Here is a 15,892-nt window from a genome sequence, read left to right as displayed (position 1 = left end):
TCAAGGTTACATAGGCCATTTTCCAGTCTTCAGGTACAATGGATGATTTGAATGAAAGGTTACAAAGTTTTTGTAATAGGTCTTAAATTTCATTTTTGAGTTCTTTCAGAACCCTGGGGTGAATACCAACCAGTCCAAGAGATTTACTACTCTTCAGTTTGTCAATCTGGCCTATTACATCTTGGTTCAGTTCATCTGAATCGTCACCCTTGAAAACTGTCTCCAGAATGGCTATCTAACCAACATCCTCTTCAGAAAACACGGAAGCAAAGAATTTGTTTATGGAGCCTATACCTCAAAAAGGAAAGAGACAGGATGGAGGCGATCTAGAGAAGGGCGACCAAAATGGTGTGGGGTATCGGAGGACTTATGAGAAGAGGCTGAAGGATCTGAATATGTATTCCCTGGAAGAGAGGAAGTGCAGGTGAGATGTAATACAGACCTTCAGATACCTAAAAGGTTTTAATGTTGCATGAATTTTGAACCTTTTCCTTTGGAAAGAAAACAATAAGAACTAGGGGTCACAAAATGAAACTCCAGGAGGAATGACTCAGAACCAATGTCAGGAAATATTTCTTCATGGAGAGGGTGTGGATCTCTGGAATGCCCTTCCGGAGGAGGTGGTGAAGACAAAAATAAAGGGGCATGGGATAAACACTGTGGATCTCTAAAGGCTAGAGGATGGAAAATAAATTGTGCAGAGGGGTAACTTATTTGTGTGGCGGTTACTATATTTAGCAGAAGGCATGAAGATTACTCCCCTTAACCAATAAGTCTTGATGTTCTTAATGCAACTGCAACATTGCTTCCCACTTCAACAGCAGGAGGGAAAAGGGGAATTTGATTCAGAAAACAACCAAGAGGGCCCCAATTTCTATGGTCTGGGGTACTGATACTCAGGCATACGGGAAAAAGCTCAGGACTGCTTCCATGGCAAAGTCCATAAGCAACGCACATCCAGCAGCACTGTCTGAATTTTCAAGAAAGCTCATCACCTAGTAAAAAATGTTGCTAACAAATTTGCTTTGGATGATGGTAAATATATAAAGAATTATACAAAACATTTCTTTATTAATAAGTTCATCCTTCACTTATATTTGGATAAATAAGTACTGGCATAATTCACAATATTGGGAAAATGCAAAGAAAAAAAAACAGTGGTAACAAAGAAAAACTAAATAGAAACAATCTTATGAATTACTTAAAAAAAATTTTTTTTTTAATTTTATTAATCATCTTACCTGGTACAAAATATTTAGACGATATAGCCCAATGAAAGTCTAAGTGAAATCCCAGATGTGCTGACTTTAACGTAACCAGGAAAATGAGATAGAAAACTGAAAGTGTACCTGTAAATAAGACATAGGAAGCAGCTAATGTTAGCCATTGAGATGCAAAGCATGCAAAAGAAAGGAAAACATGTCTGGAATGTGTAGAAATGCTGAGCCAAGGAACTCATGCAATGCTTAGTAATCAGACTGAGACACAGCAGAAAGTGCTACAGTACCCCATCTCTCACCCCACTAGCAAAATGATCTCATTAATGCACTTCCTCCTTCATCCTCACTGTATCCAACACAAGAAAATACAAAAATGACAGCTGCGTTCAGTTTACAATTTCAGTGTTCACTGTTCAGCCTTCTTTTGGCTAAAAATCCAAATGCAAGGTCTTTTCTTGGCCTTTGGGCTGAGAATGAGAACCTGTAAAATATGTGGGATTCTCTGCCACCCAACCCCCACTGAGGAAACAATTACATTATGATCATTAGCAACGCAGGAGGATTAAACTTCCAGTAAAAATTTTTTAAAAAAGTAAATGTTAACTGCAGTTACTAGGTGGCATCCAATTGTATCCTACCTGAGCACACACTGGGGCCAATGTAATAAGACCTGTGCTGGCGCAAATTTTGTGTGTGTGGTTTTTTTTTTGTTTTAAGCAAGCACAGCTAAAGCAGCTGCCTCCGCGGGATGTAAGAGACAGCATGCAAATTACATACGCACAACAAAATGCACGCAAGACCAAATACATGCACCAATACCCGCATAAAAGCCCTGATGCAGAAAGCCACGGGTAAAACCGGCACTAAAATAGGCGCAATTGAAGAAATGTTGCAGACTCGAGAGGGGTATTTCTAAATTACTGCTGATTACATCAGCCCCACTTTATTCAAAAGTAAATTGGTTCAGCTCCTACCAGCCCTTTCACTCCATTGCTGGCAGTGTGGTTGTGTGTCCATGCAGCCTTTTCCTCGCCAGGCGCCCGGGGCAGCTCGGCATGGATCAGCCCCATTGGGAGAGAGCAGGAGCTGAGACTCATGGACTGGTGATCTCTGGGGGCTACAGACAAGCGCAGACACTGTCTGGAGCCACAGCTCCTGTCCTGAACCAGGCTCTAAAAAAATCCCCTGCACTAACCGATCTCCCTGCTAGTGCATCTCTCTCTCTCGTTCCGCATTAAAATGTGTGATAACGTGCATCACACTATTGCACACATTAAATGCCTCATTTTTATAAACCATGACCATACTCCTCCCCCTTTGACTAAAATTTTAAAATTTGCATATGTATCTCGCAATGCGATAAATAATGCATTTTGATGAATGACCATTAGGATGATGGCAATAATGAGGTTTTTTTTAAACTTTATTTTTTATGAAGGTTTATTAAAAATTTAATTTAGAAATAATTGTATATGATCCCTCTTTTCTAGGGCAAGAAGTTTAGTGCTTAACTATTATTATGAGGATTATTCTCTGTTTTTATTTTCCATTGTTTTGACTGTTGAGAAGCATCCATGATACTCTGTGGGAAGATGGGGGTGGGGGTTAGAGTTTCTATTGAGATGCAACTTGCAAAAATCTATATAATTCAATATATAAGCCACACTAAGTAATAAGACAATTAAACTGTACTGAAGTAGTAGAGCTCTGTATAGTCTGACATAGCATTTTAATACCTTATCAAGCTGAATCTCTTGGTTTTTTTTAAATTTATTTTTAGGGATAAGCAAAAAAAGAAAGATATGAAGAATAAGTTTCCAAGACAGAAATGGAGAGAACTAAGGGGGAAAAAAAGGGAAAATGACAACTGTAGAAATATGAAACTAGAAATGTGATCCTTAGCAGGGCATTAGCTCACGAATGCTAGGAAAGGAGCTCACATTTCATAAAACTGATGTAATTTGTTCTTTTTTTATGCTGTAAACTTTTCCATAGTGCACACAGCCCAGAATCCAGTCTCAGAAGTTTAGTGGATTATGTTTTTGACTAGAATGCCAGAGAAAACCAGGCAATTGTTAACAACTGAAGAACCAGTGTTCAATTTTATTTTCATTATCAAGGGGCAATTCCAATATAAAAATTCCCAAATCCCGAGATAGATTTACCATCAGGACATCTAGCACTATACATGAGTGATCTGGGCTTTTACAGTTTCTATTATCCTGAATTTTTTAGTCCCATTTTGAGGTCAGCTTTAGGCCGGCACTGCACACAATGGAGAAATAGATCTTACCTGTTAATTTCCTTCCCTTGAATCATGCTAGGCCAGTCCAGAAGCATATGTTTACACTGCCTACTAGCAAAGGAGGCCGAGGACACACCTTTTTCAGTGACATCATCAATAGCATATAGAATGGTGCAGCATAGGGAAAAGCTAGTATGCTTATGTCAAAGCAATGGAAGCAAAAAGACTGCCCCTGAAACTATTAGCAACTTTAAAAAATCTCAAAGATATAGGAGAAAAATCTTCCAAGATAATCCCCTCGCTCAAAATTCCAAATGGGGATGCAAAGACAAGAAAACAACAGAAAGGAGGAGAAAAGGACAGTACTGTACTTGGGTTCTCCCATAAAGAACAAGAGACCTATGATCACAGAGAACAGCACTGACATGGACTTTCTGGGAGACTTCTGAACTGGTCTGGTAGGATTCAAGGAAAGGAAGCTAATAGATAGAGAAAATTTCTCCTTATCTTGCTAGACTAGTTCAGACATGTGGGAAGTACCCAAGCCCATATTAACAAAGGCTGGAAGAAGACAGGGATGCCCTCCAAATGCCTGCCCCCAAAGGCCAAATCTCTATTGGCATACGCATCCAACCTATAAAATTTAGTGAAGGTATGTAAGGAAAAGCAAGTAGCCACCTTACAAATGTCATCCAGAGCAAAAGTAGTGGTTTTTGCCTGAGTGTCAAGGCGTTATGACTCCAGGAGCAGATGCGGGACTGGATGCAGATGAGGCAGGTTGGAACAGAACAGGATTCAGGAAGTCTTCTGCCTGTACTGGCCACCTTCCCCTCAGGTTGAGCTCTTAGGTGCTGTGGCCGACAAGCAGGGCGGGATTTGCATTTCTGGCGCCTATAGGTAGTGCTGAGGGAGTCAGGGTGCCCCTCCTCCCAAAATGGGGAAGACGCTTACAGACGCTTACCTAAAGCCGCAGCATCTTGATCCCGCAGTGAAAGCAACTTAAAAAAAAAAAGAAATTCAGTGCAGGGCCTGCAACCCTGTGCTGCACGGGTTCCCATAGTAACAGGAAGCCCATGAGGAGGAGGGGGCATGGCCTTCAGCATGCAGCGCCTGCACTAAATTTCTTTTTTTTAAGGTGTCACTGCCACAGGATCAACTGTACTGCTGCTTTAGGTAAATGTCTGAAAGGCAGGCCTGGAATGAGGCATAGTGGCAGCAGCAATGCTCCAGCGCCTATCAAAATTTGGCACCAAAGGCAGGCCTTAAAAAGCAAAATAGGAACAGATGTGTAGGGAACTAAAAGGCGCCAACAGGATCAAGAAAGGCTGCTGCAGGAACTAGACACAAGAAGTCACTCACTAAGACAGGACAGGATTTAGGAACATAAAACAAGACTAGAGCTAAGCAAGAACAGACTAAGAAAGTCAGGACACTAGATACTAGAAACAAAGCTGAGACAAGATACCAGAAGCAAGAAACAAGATTAAGGCAAGACAAAGACACCAGAATGCTCAGGCTCAAGAGTAGGGCCAATATAAGGCCTCAAGTTAGGGCCCCAGGTACCAGAGATTAGGAGCACAAGGATTAAGACATAACTGTTACCAGGGCAAAAACTAGACCTAAAAGACAGCATGCTGTAAAGCTATAATATATAAAACAAACAAGAACAGCATGGCAACCAGCAGAAGATATAGGCCAGAGAGCTGGGAGGACCAATCAGAGCGCTTAGCAACAGGCCATAAGTGTGAGGAGAACTAGACATAGCTGACAAGATGTACTGAGAACTCCTCTGGCAGGAGGCCAAAATTTCCCAACAAGTCTTCTCATTGAGATCTCAAAGAATGAGCCCACTGGCCCAAGTGAAATAATTTTCTTAAATATCAGGACAAAGGCAACTTAGAAGCTGCCTTTCCTTTGCTACTCCCTCAGAATAGCATAAACAGCCTACTGGTCTTTCAAAAAGGATTAGTTACCTTTAAATACCTAAGGAGGATATGGCACACATCCAGGAAACATAAGGGATCTGTTTCTACCATGATTTTCCTCCTCAGAGAATAATGGAAGATAAATCTTCTGATTTATATAAAAAGCAGACAAACATTTAGGCAAGACTGGCTGAAAGGAGATTGATTTTGTGGAAAATACTAGATAACAGTCTTTACTAGATAAGGGTCTTTAAAAGATAAGGCCTACAATTCTGATATATGTCTGGCAGAGCAAATGGCCATCAGAAAAAAAAAAAAAAGTCTTCTTCAGGAGGCATTATTGTGGATTAACCAAAACAAACACTTCATACTGGCAGCTTTAGAAAAGTCTTTATTTAGATAAAGTATTGGAATAGTCCAGGAGAAGCAATTCAGAAGCAGTCTCAGAGGGCAGTGTTTACACAATATGTTAAATCCAATTTCTAAACCAATGAGCTAGTTTGTTTGTTTTCATAACATTTTTCTAATTGGGTGACATTAACACAATAAGCTCTTAACAGGATGGAATTATAATTTTATTGCATATATATTTATATAACTGGGATTATTATAAGTCATGTGATTTCTTGTAAACTGAGCTCAGAAAGCAGGAATGAAATTTAAGGCTGAACTCGATATATTTTTTTACTTCTGGCTTACATGCTAGCATTTCAGCATGTCATCAACCTTCAATAATTCTACAATCTAATCAGTGTAAATTCACAGTTCAGTAATAATAGCGTTATAAGAAAAACCTTTTCAAAGCACCCAAACAGCATGCTTCATCGGCTTGAAGGGGGATCCTACCAGAGCTTTAAGAACTGGAGATTGAGCAGCTTTTAAACTAGAACAAGGGGGCAAGCAAACAGTTGCTCAGCAATGTATGATTCGGAAGGAGGTATCTTTGAATTATACTAATGAAATAGAATTGGGGCATCCCAACAGAGGTTCCAATAAAAGCAAATGTAGTCCATGTGCCTATAAGTAAAGAAAAACCTGAATTAAAGGCTTCCAAATTATCCCTATCAACTGAAAAGTAGGCTGTTAATACAAACAAAATAAAACACACTATGTAATGACTGTATGCCAATGCCATAAGTCTAAGAAGTAAGATGGGAGAGTTAGAGTGTATAACAGTGAATGATGAGAGAGACATAATTGGCATCTCAGAGACCTGGTGGAAGGAGGATAACCAATGGGACAGTGCTATACCAGGGTACAAATTATATCACAATGATAGGGATGATTGACTTGGTATATGTGTGTGTGTGTGTGGGGGGGGGGTTTGGCACTTTATATCTGGGCGTGCATAGAGTCCAACAGGATAAATATCATACATGAGACTAAATGCACAGTAGAATCTTTATGGGTAGAAATCCCGTGTGTGTTGGGTAAGAGCATAGTGATAGGAGTATACTACTGTCCACCTGGCCAAAATGATGAGATGGACGATGAAATAAGAGAAATCAGGGAAGCTAACCAATTTGGCAGTGGAATAATAATAGGAGATTTCAATTACCCCAATAATGAATGGGTAAATGTAACATCAGTACATGCTAGAGAGGAAAGTTCCTGGATGGAATAAATGATTACTTCATGGAGCAATTGGTTCAGGAACCAACAAGAGAGGGAGCAATTTTAGAACAAATTTTGGTGGAATGCAGGTTTTGGTGAGAGGGGCAATGGTGATCATAACATGATCAAATTTGAACTAATGACTGGAAGGGGGACAATATGTAAATCTACAGCTCTAACACTAAACTTTCAAAAGGGAAACTTTGATAAAATGAAGATAATAGAAAAAAACTGAAAGTTGCAGCTACAAAGGTTAAGAGTGTACATCAGGCATGGACATTGTTTAAAAATACCATCTTAGAAACAAAGTCCAGATGTATATCATGCATTAAGAAAGGTGGAAGAAAGACCAAACATTTACTAGCATGGTTAAAATGCAAGATGAAAGAGGCTATTTTATCCAAAAAAATATCCTTCAAAAATTAGGATCCACCTGAAGAAAATAGGAAAACACAAAAGCACTGTCAAATTAAATGTAGAACATTGAAAAGACAGGCTAAGAGAGAATTTGAAATGAAGTTGACAGAAGAGGCAAAAACTCATAAGAGATATCCAAAGCAGGAAACCTGTGAGGGAGTTGGACGGACAGTTAGATGATCAAGGGGTTAGAGGGCTCTTAGGGAATATAAGGTCATTGCGGAAAGACTAAATTAATTCTTTGCTTCTGTGTTTACTAATGAGGATGTTGGAGAGATACTGGTTCTGGAGACAGTTTTTAAGGGTGATGATTCGGATGAACTGAACCAAATCACGGTTAACCTGGAAGATGTAGTAGGCCAGACAAACTAAAGAGTAGAAAATTCACCTGGACTGAATGGTATACACCCCAGGGTTTTGAAAGAACTCAAAAATGAAATTTAAGATCTGGTAATAAACATTTGTAATATATCATTAAAATTATCTATTGTACCTGAAGACTGGCCAATATAACCCCAATACTTAAAAAAGGGCTCCAGGGCTGATTCGGGAAACTACAGATCAGTGAGCCTGACTTCAGTGATGGGAAAAATAGTGAAAACTATTCTAAGAACAAAATCACAGGAATATATAGAAAGACATTTTAATGGAACACAGCTAGCATGGATTTACCCAAGGGAATTCTTGCTCCACAAATCTGTTAAATTTTTTTGAAGGGTTTAATAAATATGTTGATAAAGTAAATGTAGTGTAAATGTAGTGTTGATAAAGTAAATGTAGTGTATTTCAATTTTCAGAAGGCATTTGACAAAGTCCCTCATGAGAGGCTTCTAAGAAAACTAAAAAGTCATGGGTATAGGAGGTGATGTCCTTTCGTTGATTGCAAACTGGTTAAAAAGACAGGAAAGTGTAGGATTAAATGGCTGGTTTTCTCAGTGGAAAAAGGTAAACTATGGAGTGCCTCAGGGATTTGTAATTGGACTGGTGCTTTTCAATATATTTATAATTGATTTGGAAAGGGATATAATGAGTGAGGTGATCAAATTTGCAGATGACAAAAAAATTATTCAGAGTAGTTAAATCACATGTGGATTGTGATAAATTGCAGAAGGACTTTGCAAGACTAGAAAACTGGGCATCCAAATGGCAGATAAAATTTAATGTCGACAAGTTCAAGGTGATGCATATAGGAAAAAATAACTCATGCTGTAGTTACAAGATGGTAATTCCTAATATGGAACCTAACATTTAGGCATCATAGTGGATAATACATTGAAATCATTGGCTCAGTGTGATGTGGCAGTCAAAATAGAAAACTGAATGTTAGAATTTATTAGGAAGGGAATGGTGAATAAAACGGAGGTGATGATAATGCCTCTGTATCGTTCCATGGTGAATAAAACGGAGGTGATGATAATGCCTCTGTATCGTTCCATGGTGAGACTGCACCTTGAATACTGTGTGCAGTTCTGGTCACTGCATCTCAAAAAAGATAGAGTTGCACTGGAGAAGGTACAGAGAAGAGCGACCAAAATGATAAAGGGGATGGAACAACTCTGTAAGGAAAGTCTAAAGAGATTAGGGCTGTTTAGCTTAGAGAAGAGATGGCTGAGGGAGTATGATAGAAGTCTATAAAATCATAAGAGGACTAGAATGAGTAAATGTGAATCAGTTATTTTCTTTTTCAAATAATAGATGGACTCAGAGGCACTCCACAAAGTTAGCAAGTTGCACATTTAAAACAAATCAGAGAAAATTCTTTTTCACTCAATGTACAATTAAGCTCTGGAATTCGTTGCTGGAGAGCATGATCAGGGCAGTTAGCGTAGTGGGTTTTAAAAAGGTTTGGGTAAGTTCCTGGAAGAGAAGTCCATAAACTGCTATTAATCAAGCTGACTTAGGGAATAGCCACTGCTATTTCTGGCATTAGCAGCATGAAATGTATTTAATGTTTGGGCAATTCCCAAGTACTTGTAACCTGGACTGGCCACTGTCAAAAACAGGATGCTGGGCTTGATCACTCACCATCTAACCCAGTATAGCAATTTTTTATGTTCTTATATAAGATCCCTCTGGGCAACCAATGCCTTAAAGGGAGGATGTATCCATTTAATCCCACGAAGAAAATGAGGAAAATTGGGTGATAGCTACAACCTAAATCCATCCTTTGTAACAGATTGCTGCTATCAGTACCTTCAGGGAATTCAGAGCTAGCCCTGTTAACATGGAGGGAATATTTATTTATCCGGGAGAAACTGAAATATCTGCAGCAATCCTCAAAAAAAATGCCAGACCTGAACATAAGTCAAAGAAATTGAATTATTACAGGCTTTAATAGAATAGAAATTGCTACAGAAGAATACCCTTTCCTCCACAACTGAGAGCTTTCAAGGGCCAAGCCACAAGATAGAGTGGAGCAGGATTTTCTATGAGAATTGGTCCTTGGAGTAACAGACCTCAAAACCTGAGGAAATAAAGGGGAGAATCGACCTATAACCCTACTAGATATGCATACCATGGCCTTCTCAGCCAATTCAGAGCCACTTGAATGACTAGCGAGTGCTGATCTTCTCTCCTCTTCAAGTCCTTTCTATCAGAGGCCAGGGAGGAACACAAAGAAGTTCAGCCATGGATGAATCAGGGCATTGATACTGCTGGAACCCTACTCCTGCCAGTAATTGATCTGTGGAATTTGCGAGATGCCATCAGATCCATCTAAGGAAGGACTCACTGATCTATTATTTTCTGAAAAGCTTCTCGGCTGAACTCCTACTCCCTGGGATCCAACAAATTTATGCTGATGTAATTGGCCTGAACATTTTCCACTCCCATGTCAGCTGCTGAAATCTGCAGCAGATTTTGTTCTGCCCAATAGAACAAGATCACTGCCCTGGCCACTCTGCCTGTTCACATAAGCCACTGCTGTGATGTTTTCCAACATCTGAACTGCTATTCCCATTACCAAAGGAAGAAAGTGTAACAGAGATAATCTGACAGCTCTGGCTTCCAACCTGTTGATTGACCTCAAGGCTTCTTCCTTCGACCATATCCCTTGAACTACCTGCTCTTAGCAATGGGCTCCCCAGCCCACCATCCTTGCATCTGACATGATCCCAGTCCACATGGGTGGTTCTGGGCTTCTTCCCTTTGAAAGATTCAAGTAGTCTGCTCATCAAGATAGACTCTCTCTCATATGATCATCAAAAGAGGAAGACTAAGTTCGTAGTCCTGCAATTGTGGTGCACCAGTGAGACAGAAGCAAGGTCCGTAAAGTTCACATATACATCCTGACCCATGGAACTAGATCTAAGGTTTCTATCAAGTAACCCAGGAGATACAAATAATCCCAGACCCTGGGGGCTCCATGAGAGAGAGACTTGCACCTGACTCGCTATCCTTTCCCGAGTTAGAGAGACCAAGTCAACCATAATATCAAAGTGAGCTTCTAGATATTTTGAAAACTGAAGGAACTAGATTGCTCTTCGCTAAAATCACTACCTAAGCCCTAAAGAACCTGAACCACCCTGGCAGAAACCACCCAGCTTTCCTGAAAGAACTAGGCTCTTTTCAGCCAACTGTCAAAATACAGATGAACCATGTTCCTTCTTTTTGCAGGAAGGCTGTGACTAACACTATCACTTTGGTGAAGGTCCTGGCGCTGTGGCAAGACTGAAGGGGAGGGCTCAGAACTGAAATGTTCTAAATAGTAAAAGCTAAGAAGCCTTGATGATCCATGCTGATAGGAATGTGAAAACAAGTTTCCAAAAGATCCAGAGGTACAAGGTATTTGCCCATTATTACTGCTACAGTGTCTGAATAGAGAGTTTCCTTTCTAAAACATGGTATACAAGACAATTGTTGACCCGTTTAAATCAAGAATGGTATGTATGAATCCTTCTTTGGGATCACAAAGTAGATGGAGTATTGACCTTGACCCTCGAGAGGCACTGGAATGATATTAGTGTAACCCCATCCCCAGGTGCAGACTGCACGCCAATGGGGCCATAATAGAATTTCTAAGTTCTTTGGGGCAAGAACCCAGGCTAGTTCTAGTTGTGTTTTCTCCCTTCCTTCCCAGGTGGTAGGCTCATTAACTTGGGGAATGAAAAGAGCCCTCTCGGTTCCCAGTGTGGTTTGACTAACTCTCCCTCTCTCTGGCTTCCTGTGGTGATATTATACGTAACCTTACTGTATGTGCTGACGTGCCAAATAAAGACTGGAGTCACTGTGTGAGTGTCCAAAATAATTCTTTAATGAAGATAATATATAAGAAACATCACAAATCTTGATCCACAGCAGCACAATGAAATACGTGATTACAATTTTTTCCTCAATCTGTGCAGGAATATCTGGAGTCAGGCAAGGGAATTTCCTACCATCCAGGGCTTGGAAAATAGGTTTCCCGGGTGGACAGGGTGTCCTTTGAATGGGCAGAACCATCCCTTCCAACTGGCAAAGTACTTGCTGTCTCTGCACAGAGAGATAAAGTTCTCTCTCTCTCCAGGGTTTACTGAAGCACCGGATGGGTAGCTCCACAAATGTTAGGCTTTGCCTTTCACTCACTGTTGGATGATTCAAACCTTCTTGGCTCTTATGCAGTTCCTTGCTTTTTATTTGGATCCCTGATGGGAGGGATTCCCTGGAGCAGGACTTTCTGGGCTCTAGTCAGGCAGAAGGGCAGTCAAAACTTCCCCTGGATGTTGAACTTAATTTTCTCAAAAACTGAAGATAAAACCAGGTGCTCTTACAGCAGACACCCCCCCCCCCCTTCCTCATCAAGGCAATGGAGGACAGGTCTTCCATAACCTGCCCAACCCCAGACCCAGAGTTCCCCATTCCCAGCTGGTGAACAGGTTCCAGCAAGCTCCCTAATACTTAAAAGGTAAAAGTCCAAAAAATGCACTCAGAGGGAACTCCCACCAGACAGGTTATGTACTGGCTGGGCATAAACACTCCCAACCTTGGCCAAGACCACTGGTTGGGTCTGTAAACAACAAAAATCTAAACTCCTCTTACCGCTGAACAGTGTTCCCAACTCAAAGGACTGCCTCTCTAACTGTATCTAATATATGGACTGACCATTACGAACTCCGCAAGAGGAGGGGCTGCATTTGAATGAATAGGAAAATTAGTTTCTTACCTGATAATTTTCATTCCTGTAGTACCAAGGATCAGTAGAGACTGCTGGATTATGCCTCAGAGAAAAGCTGAAAAGCACCCCCCCAGATATACTGGTGTGCCACCTGCGATCCCTCAGTATAATCAATATCAAAGCAGAATGAAACATATTTCATCCTGAAGTTTTTTTTTTTTTTTTTTCAAGAACCAATGACTAGAGCAAGTAAGTATACTCTAAAAATACCAGATTTTTTTTTTTTTTTTTTTACAACCAATAACATGCTGAAAACAACTGTGAAGAGAAGACAACAGAAATATGATATAAATACGAGTGGACTCTCCTGTGATATACATTCTTGGGCGGGCGTCTGGACTGATCCTTGGTACTACAGGAATGAAAATTATCAGGTAAGAAACTAATTTTCCTTTCCCTGTACGTACCAGGATCAGTCCAGACTGCTGGGATGTACCTGAGCCACCTTAAATGGGGTGGGACCCAGAGTGTCCCGCTCGGAGCACACTGCTGCCAAAGGATTCTACAGCCGGATCCCGAACATCCAACCTATAATGCCTAGCAAACGTGTGCAATGACTTCCAAGTAGCCGCTCTGCAAATTTCCTGGGGCGAAACACTTTGGCTTTCAGCCCATGATGCCGCCTGAGAACGGAGAGAGTGAGCCTTAAGACCGTCAGGGACAGGACGTCCTTGATATATGTACGTGGAAGCAATAGCGTCCTTCAGCCAGTGAGCAATGGTAGCTTTGGACGCTCTATTCCCCTTGTTTGGACCATTCCACAAGACAAAAATATGATCTGACCGATGAAACTCATTAGTTACTTCCAAATACCGCAAAAGGGCCCGCCGGACATCCAATCGCCGCAAATCTCGACTGTAAGAAGAATGGGTATTCTCCTCCGAAAAGGATGGAAGGTCCACTGACTGGTTGACGTGGAAAGCCGAGACCACCTTAGGCAAGAGAGTACCGTCCTCAGGGACACTCCTGACTCTGTTATACGCAAAAATGGTTCCCTGCATGATAATGCCTGTACTTCGGAAACACGACGCGCCGAACAAATAGCCACGAGAAAAACTGTTTTGAGAATTAAATCCTTCAAGGTGGCCCGCTTGATAAGCTCAAACGGCGAAGCACAGAGACCACGAAGAACCAAATTTAAGCTCCAGGATGGACAAAGCGCTCGTACCGGAGGACGTAACTGTTTGACACCGCGTCAAAAATGAGCAAAATCCAGGTGACCTGCAATGGAAGAGCCTTCAATCTTACCACGCGGACAGCCCAAGGCTGCCACCTATACTTGAAGAGAATTATAAGCCAGGCCCTTTTTCAAGCCATCCTGCAAAAACGCGAGAATATGTACTATAGAGGTCCGTCGTGGGGACACCTTCAACCCACTGCACCAAGAGTAAAAAACCTTCCAGACCCTAACATAGGCAATGGAAGTGGAGGTCTTGTGGGGTCTAAGAAGCGTGGAAATCACGGCTTCTGGATAACCCTTCTTTCTCAGTTGTCTCCTTTCATAAGCCAAGCCGCTAGACAAAAGCGATCCACTTATCGAAAAATACGGGACCCTGATGTAGAAGATTCGGGATGTGTCCCAGATGCAAGGGACCTTCTACCGCTAGGTTGATTAGATCCACGAACCACGGTCTTCTCGGCCACTAGAACAACCAGCCCCCGGTGGGATTCTATGCGTCTTAGAAATTTTCCCACCAGTGGCCAAGGGGGAAACACAAAGGAGAATGTCTAGAGGCCACGGAAGCACCAGAGCATCTACCCCTTCCGAGCCGTGTTCTCGCCTGCCACATTCATAAGCCCGTGATTTCTACACGTCTGCACCTTCAACGTGGGTAAGAATATATCTGGGCACTATTTAAATTTAAAGGTGGTGTTGTCATATTTAAACTAGTTGATTCTTGTATTTAATATATTTCAGTCACAGGCTGTGTGAGGTCTACATTCAAAGTGTGGAGAGTTACTGGATATCGTCTTGAGAAGATTATTTAAAAGGATTGGAAATTTGAAAACACATCATATATGTTCAGCAGATGGATGTTGTGCAATTATATTATAGCTTGCAAATTTGTTTATGTAAAAAATAATAACTTGACCCGCATTTGTGAAATCTAGAGGTTCCCTGAAGAAGCCTGGTTACACAGGCGAAACGAGTAATCTCGTTGGAATATTTGGATATATGTTAATGGGTCTTAGAATATTTGCATATATGTTAAATGGGTTTTTCTAAATGTTCAATTTAATATTACAGATGATACACATGTACTGCAGTTTTTATGGATGAATGGTATGTATGGAGTATGAGTGGGGGATCAATAAATTTGATTGATCATATTTTAGAATTTATTCTAAATGTATAAATGTCTCACATGTCTGTATTTTATAAATTTATAAATATTTTGTATACATAATAAATTAAATAATTGTTGGGCTTGAGATTTTGCCTATTGTCCTCTGGCATAGTAACATTGTTCACACAATAGACAGAGGTATTGCATGTATGTATGTACCTGTTGAGATCCACTCAGCCAGAGCCAGAAAGGAAAACTGAAGTACCAGAATAAGTTTATCGTGAAGCAGAAATTTCCCCTATTTTTTTTTTAAATAAAGTAAATTGGTCTAGTCAAAGGTCCGTTTAGTCAGAACTAATACATTCAAACCTGTGCAATCAATGATTAATCTGACTAGGATCAGGACCGCAGGTTATGCCTCTCAATCTGCTGGAGTCAGAGAAATACTGAGGGATCACAGGTGGCACACCAGTATATCTGGGGGGGGGGGGGTGCTTTTCAGCTTTTCTCTGACTCCATCTGCTGGAAGGGAGGCATAACCCAGCAGTCTGGACATATCCTGGTACGTACAGGGAACTCCCATTATCCATCCTACACTAGCTAGTAGACTGATTCTAAATACCCACATCACACTGGTAACCTGAAATTGTGCCTGGATTATATTAGTGTTTTTAGAGTGAACTTTACAGCAAGCCTTTTGGAGAAGTATGCACAAGATGACATCACAAAAGCATCAGAACAGGGCATAGCGAGCTTTAGAGAATAACTGTTCCAAACGACATCCAAGACCTACTGATCAGAAGTGATATGAGTCTACTTCTGGTAAAATCCTTAAAGGTAAGCACCCACCAGGACCACCACACAGTAGACCTTCAGGAGCCTCCCAGCAGACTGGGAGGCTCCTGAAGAATTGGAACTGTCATTCCATCGTTTTCTGGCTCCACATAAGGACAGAATCTTTCTTCTTAATCTGTCTGCTTCCCTGTTCTCTATCGGCAGGCATCCATGAAATTGCTGCAGCCTCTGAAAGG

General features: G+C 41.0%; 1 protein-coding gene across 11 annotated transcripts in view; it reads right to left on the bottom strand.

Annotated features, from left to right (window-relative positions):
* SLC38A9 (solute carrier family 38 member 9) overlaps positions 1–15,892 on the bottom strand; it is a 218,863-nt gene that overhangs the window by 44,419 nt on the left and 158,552 nt on the right. For 9 of the 11 annotated variants that reach the window (XM_029577153.1, XM_029577180.1, XM_029577135.1 and 6 more), the window contains one exon: positions 1,242–1,349. The exons of the other annotated variants lie outside the window; for them this stretch is intronic. In XM_029577153.1, the coding sequence (XP_029433013.1) occupies positions 1,242–1,349 (108 nt within the window). The remainder of the gene's footprint in view (positions 1–1,241; positions 1,350–15,892) is intronic. 11 annotated transcript variants of the gene reach the window in all.

This window comes from Rhinatrema bivittatum, chromosome 1, assembly GCF_901001135.1.
Source record: "Rhinatrema bivittatum chromosome 1, aRhiBiv1.1, whole genome shotgun sequence".
NCBI lineage: Eukaryota > Metazoa > Chordata > Amphibia > Gymnophiona > Rhinatrematidae > Rhinatrema > Rhinatrema bivittatum.
Note: the sequence above shows the minus strand (reverse complement) of the source record. Positions and strands in the feature narration are given on the sequence as shown.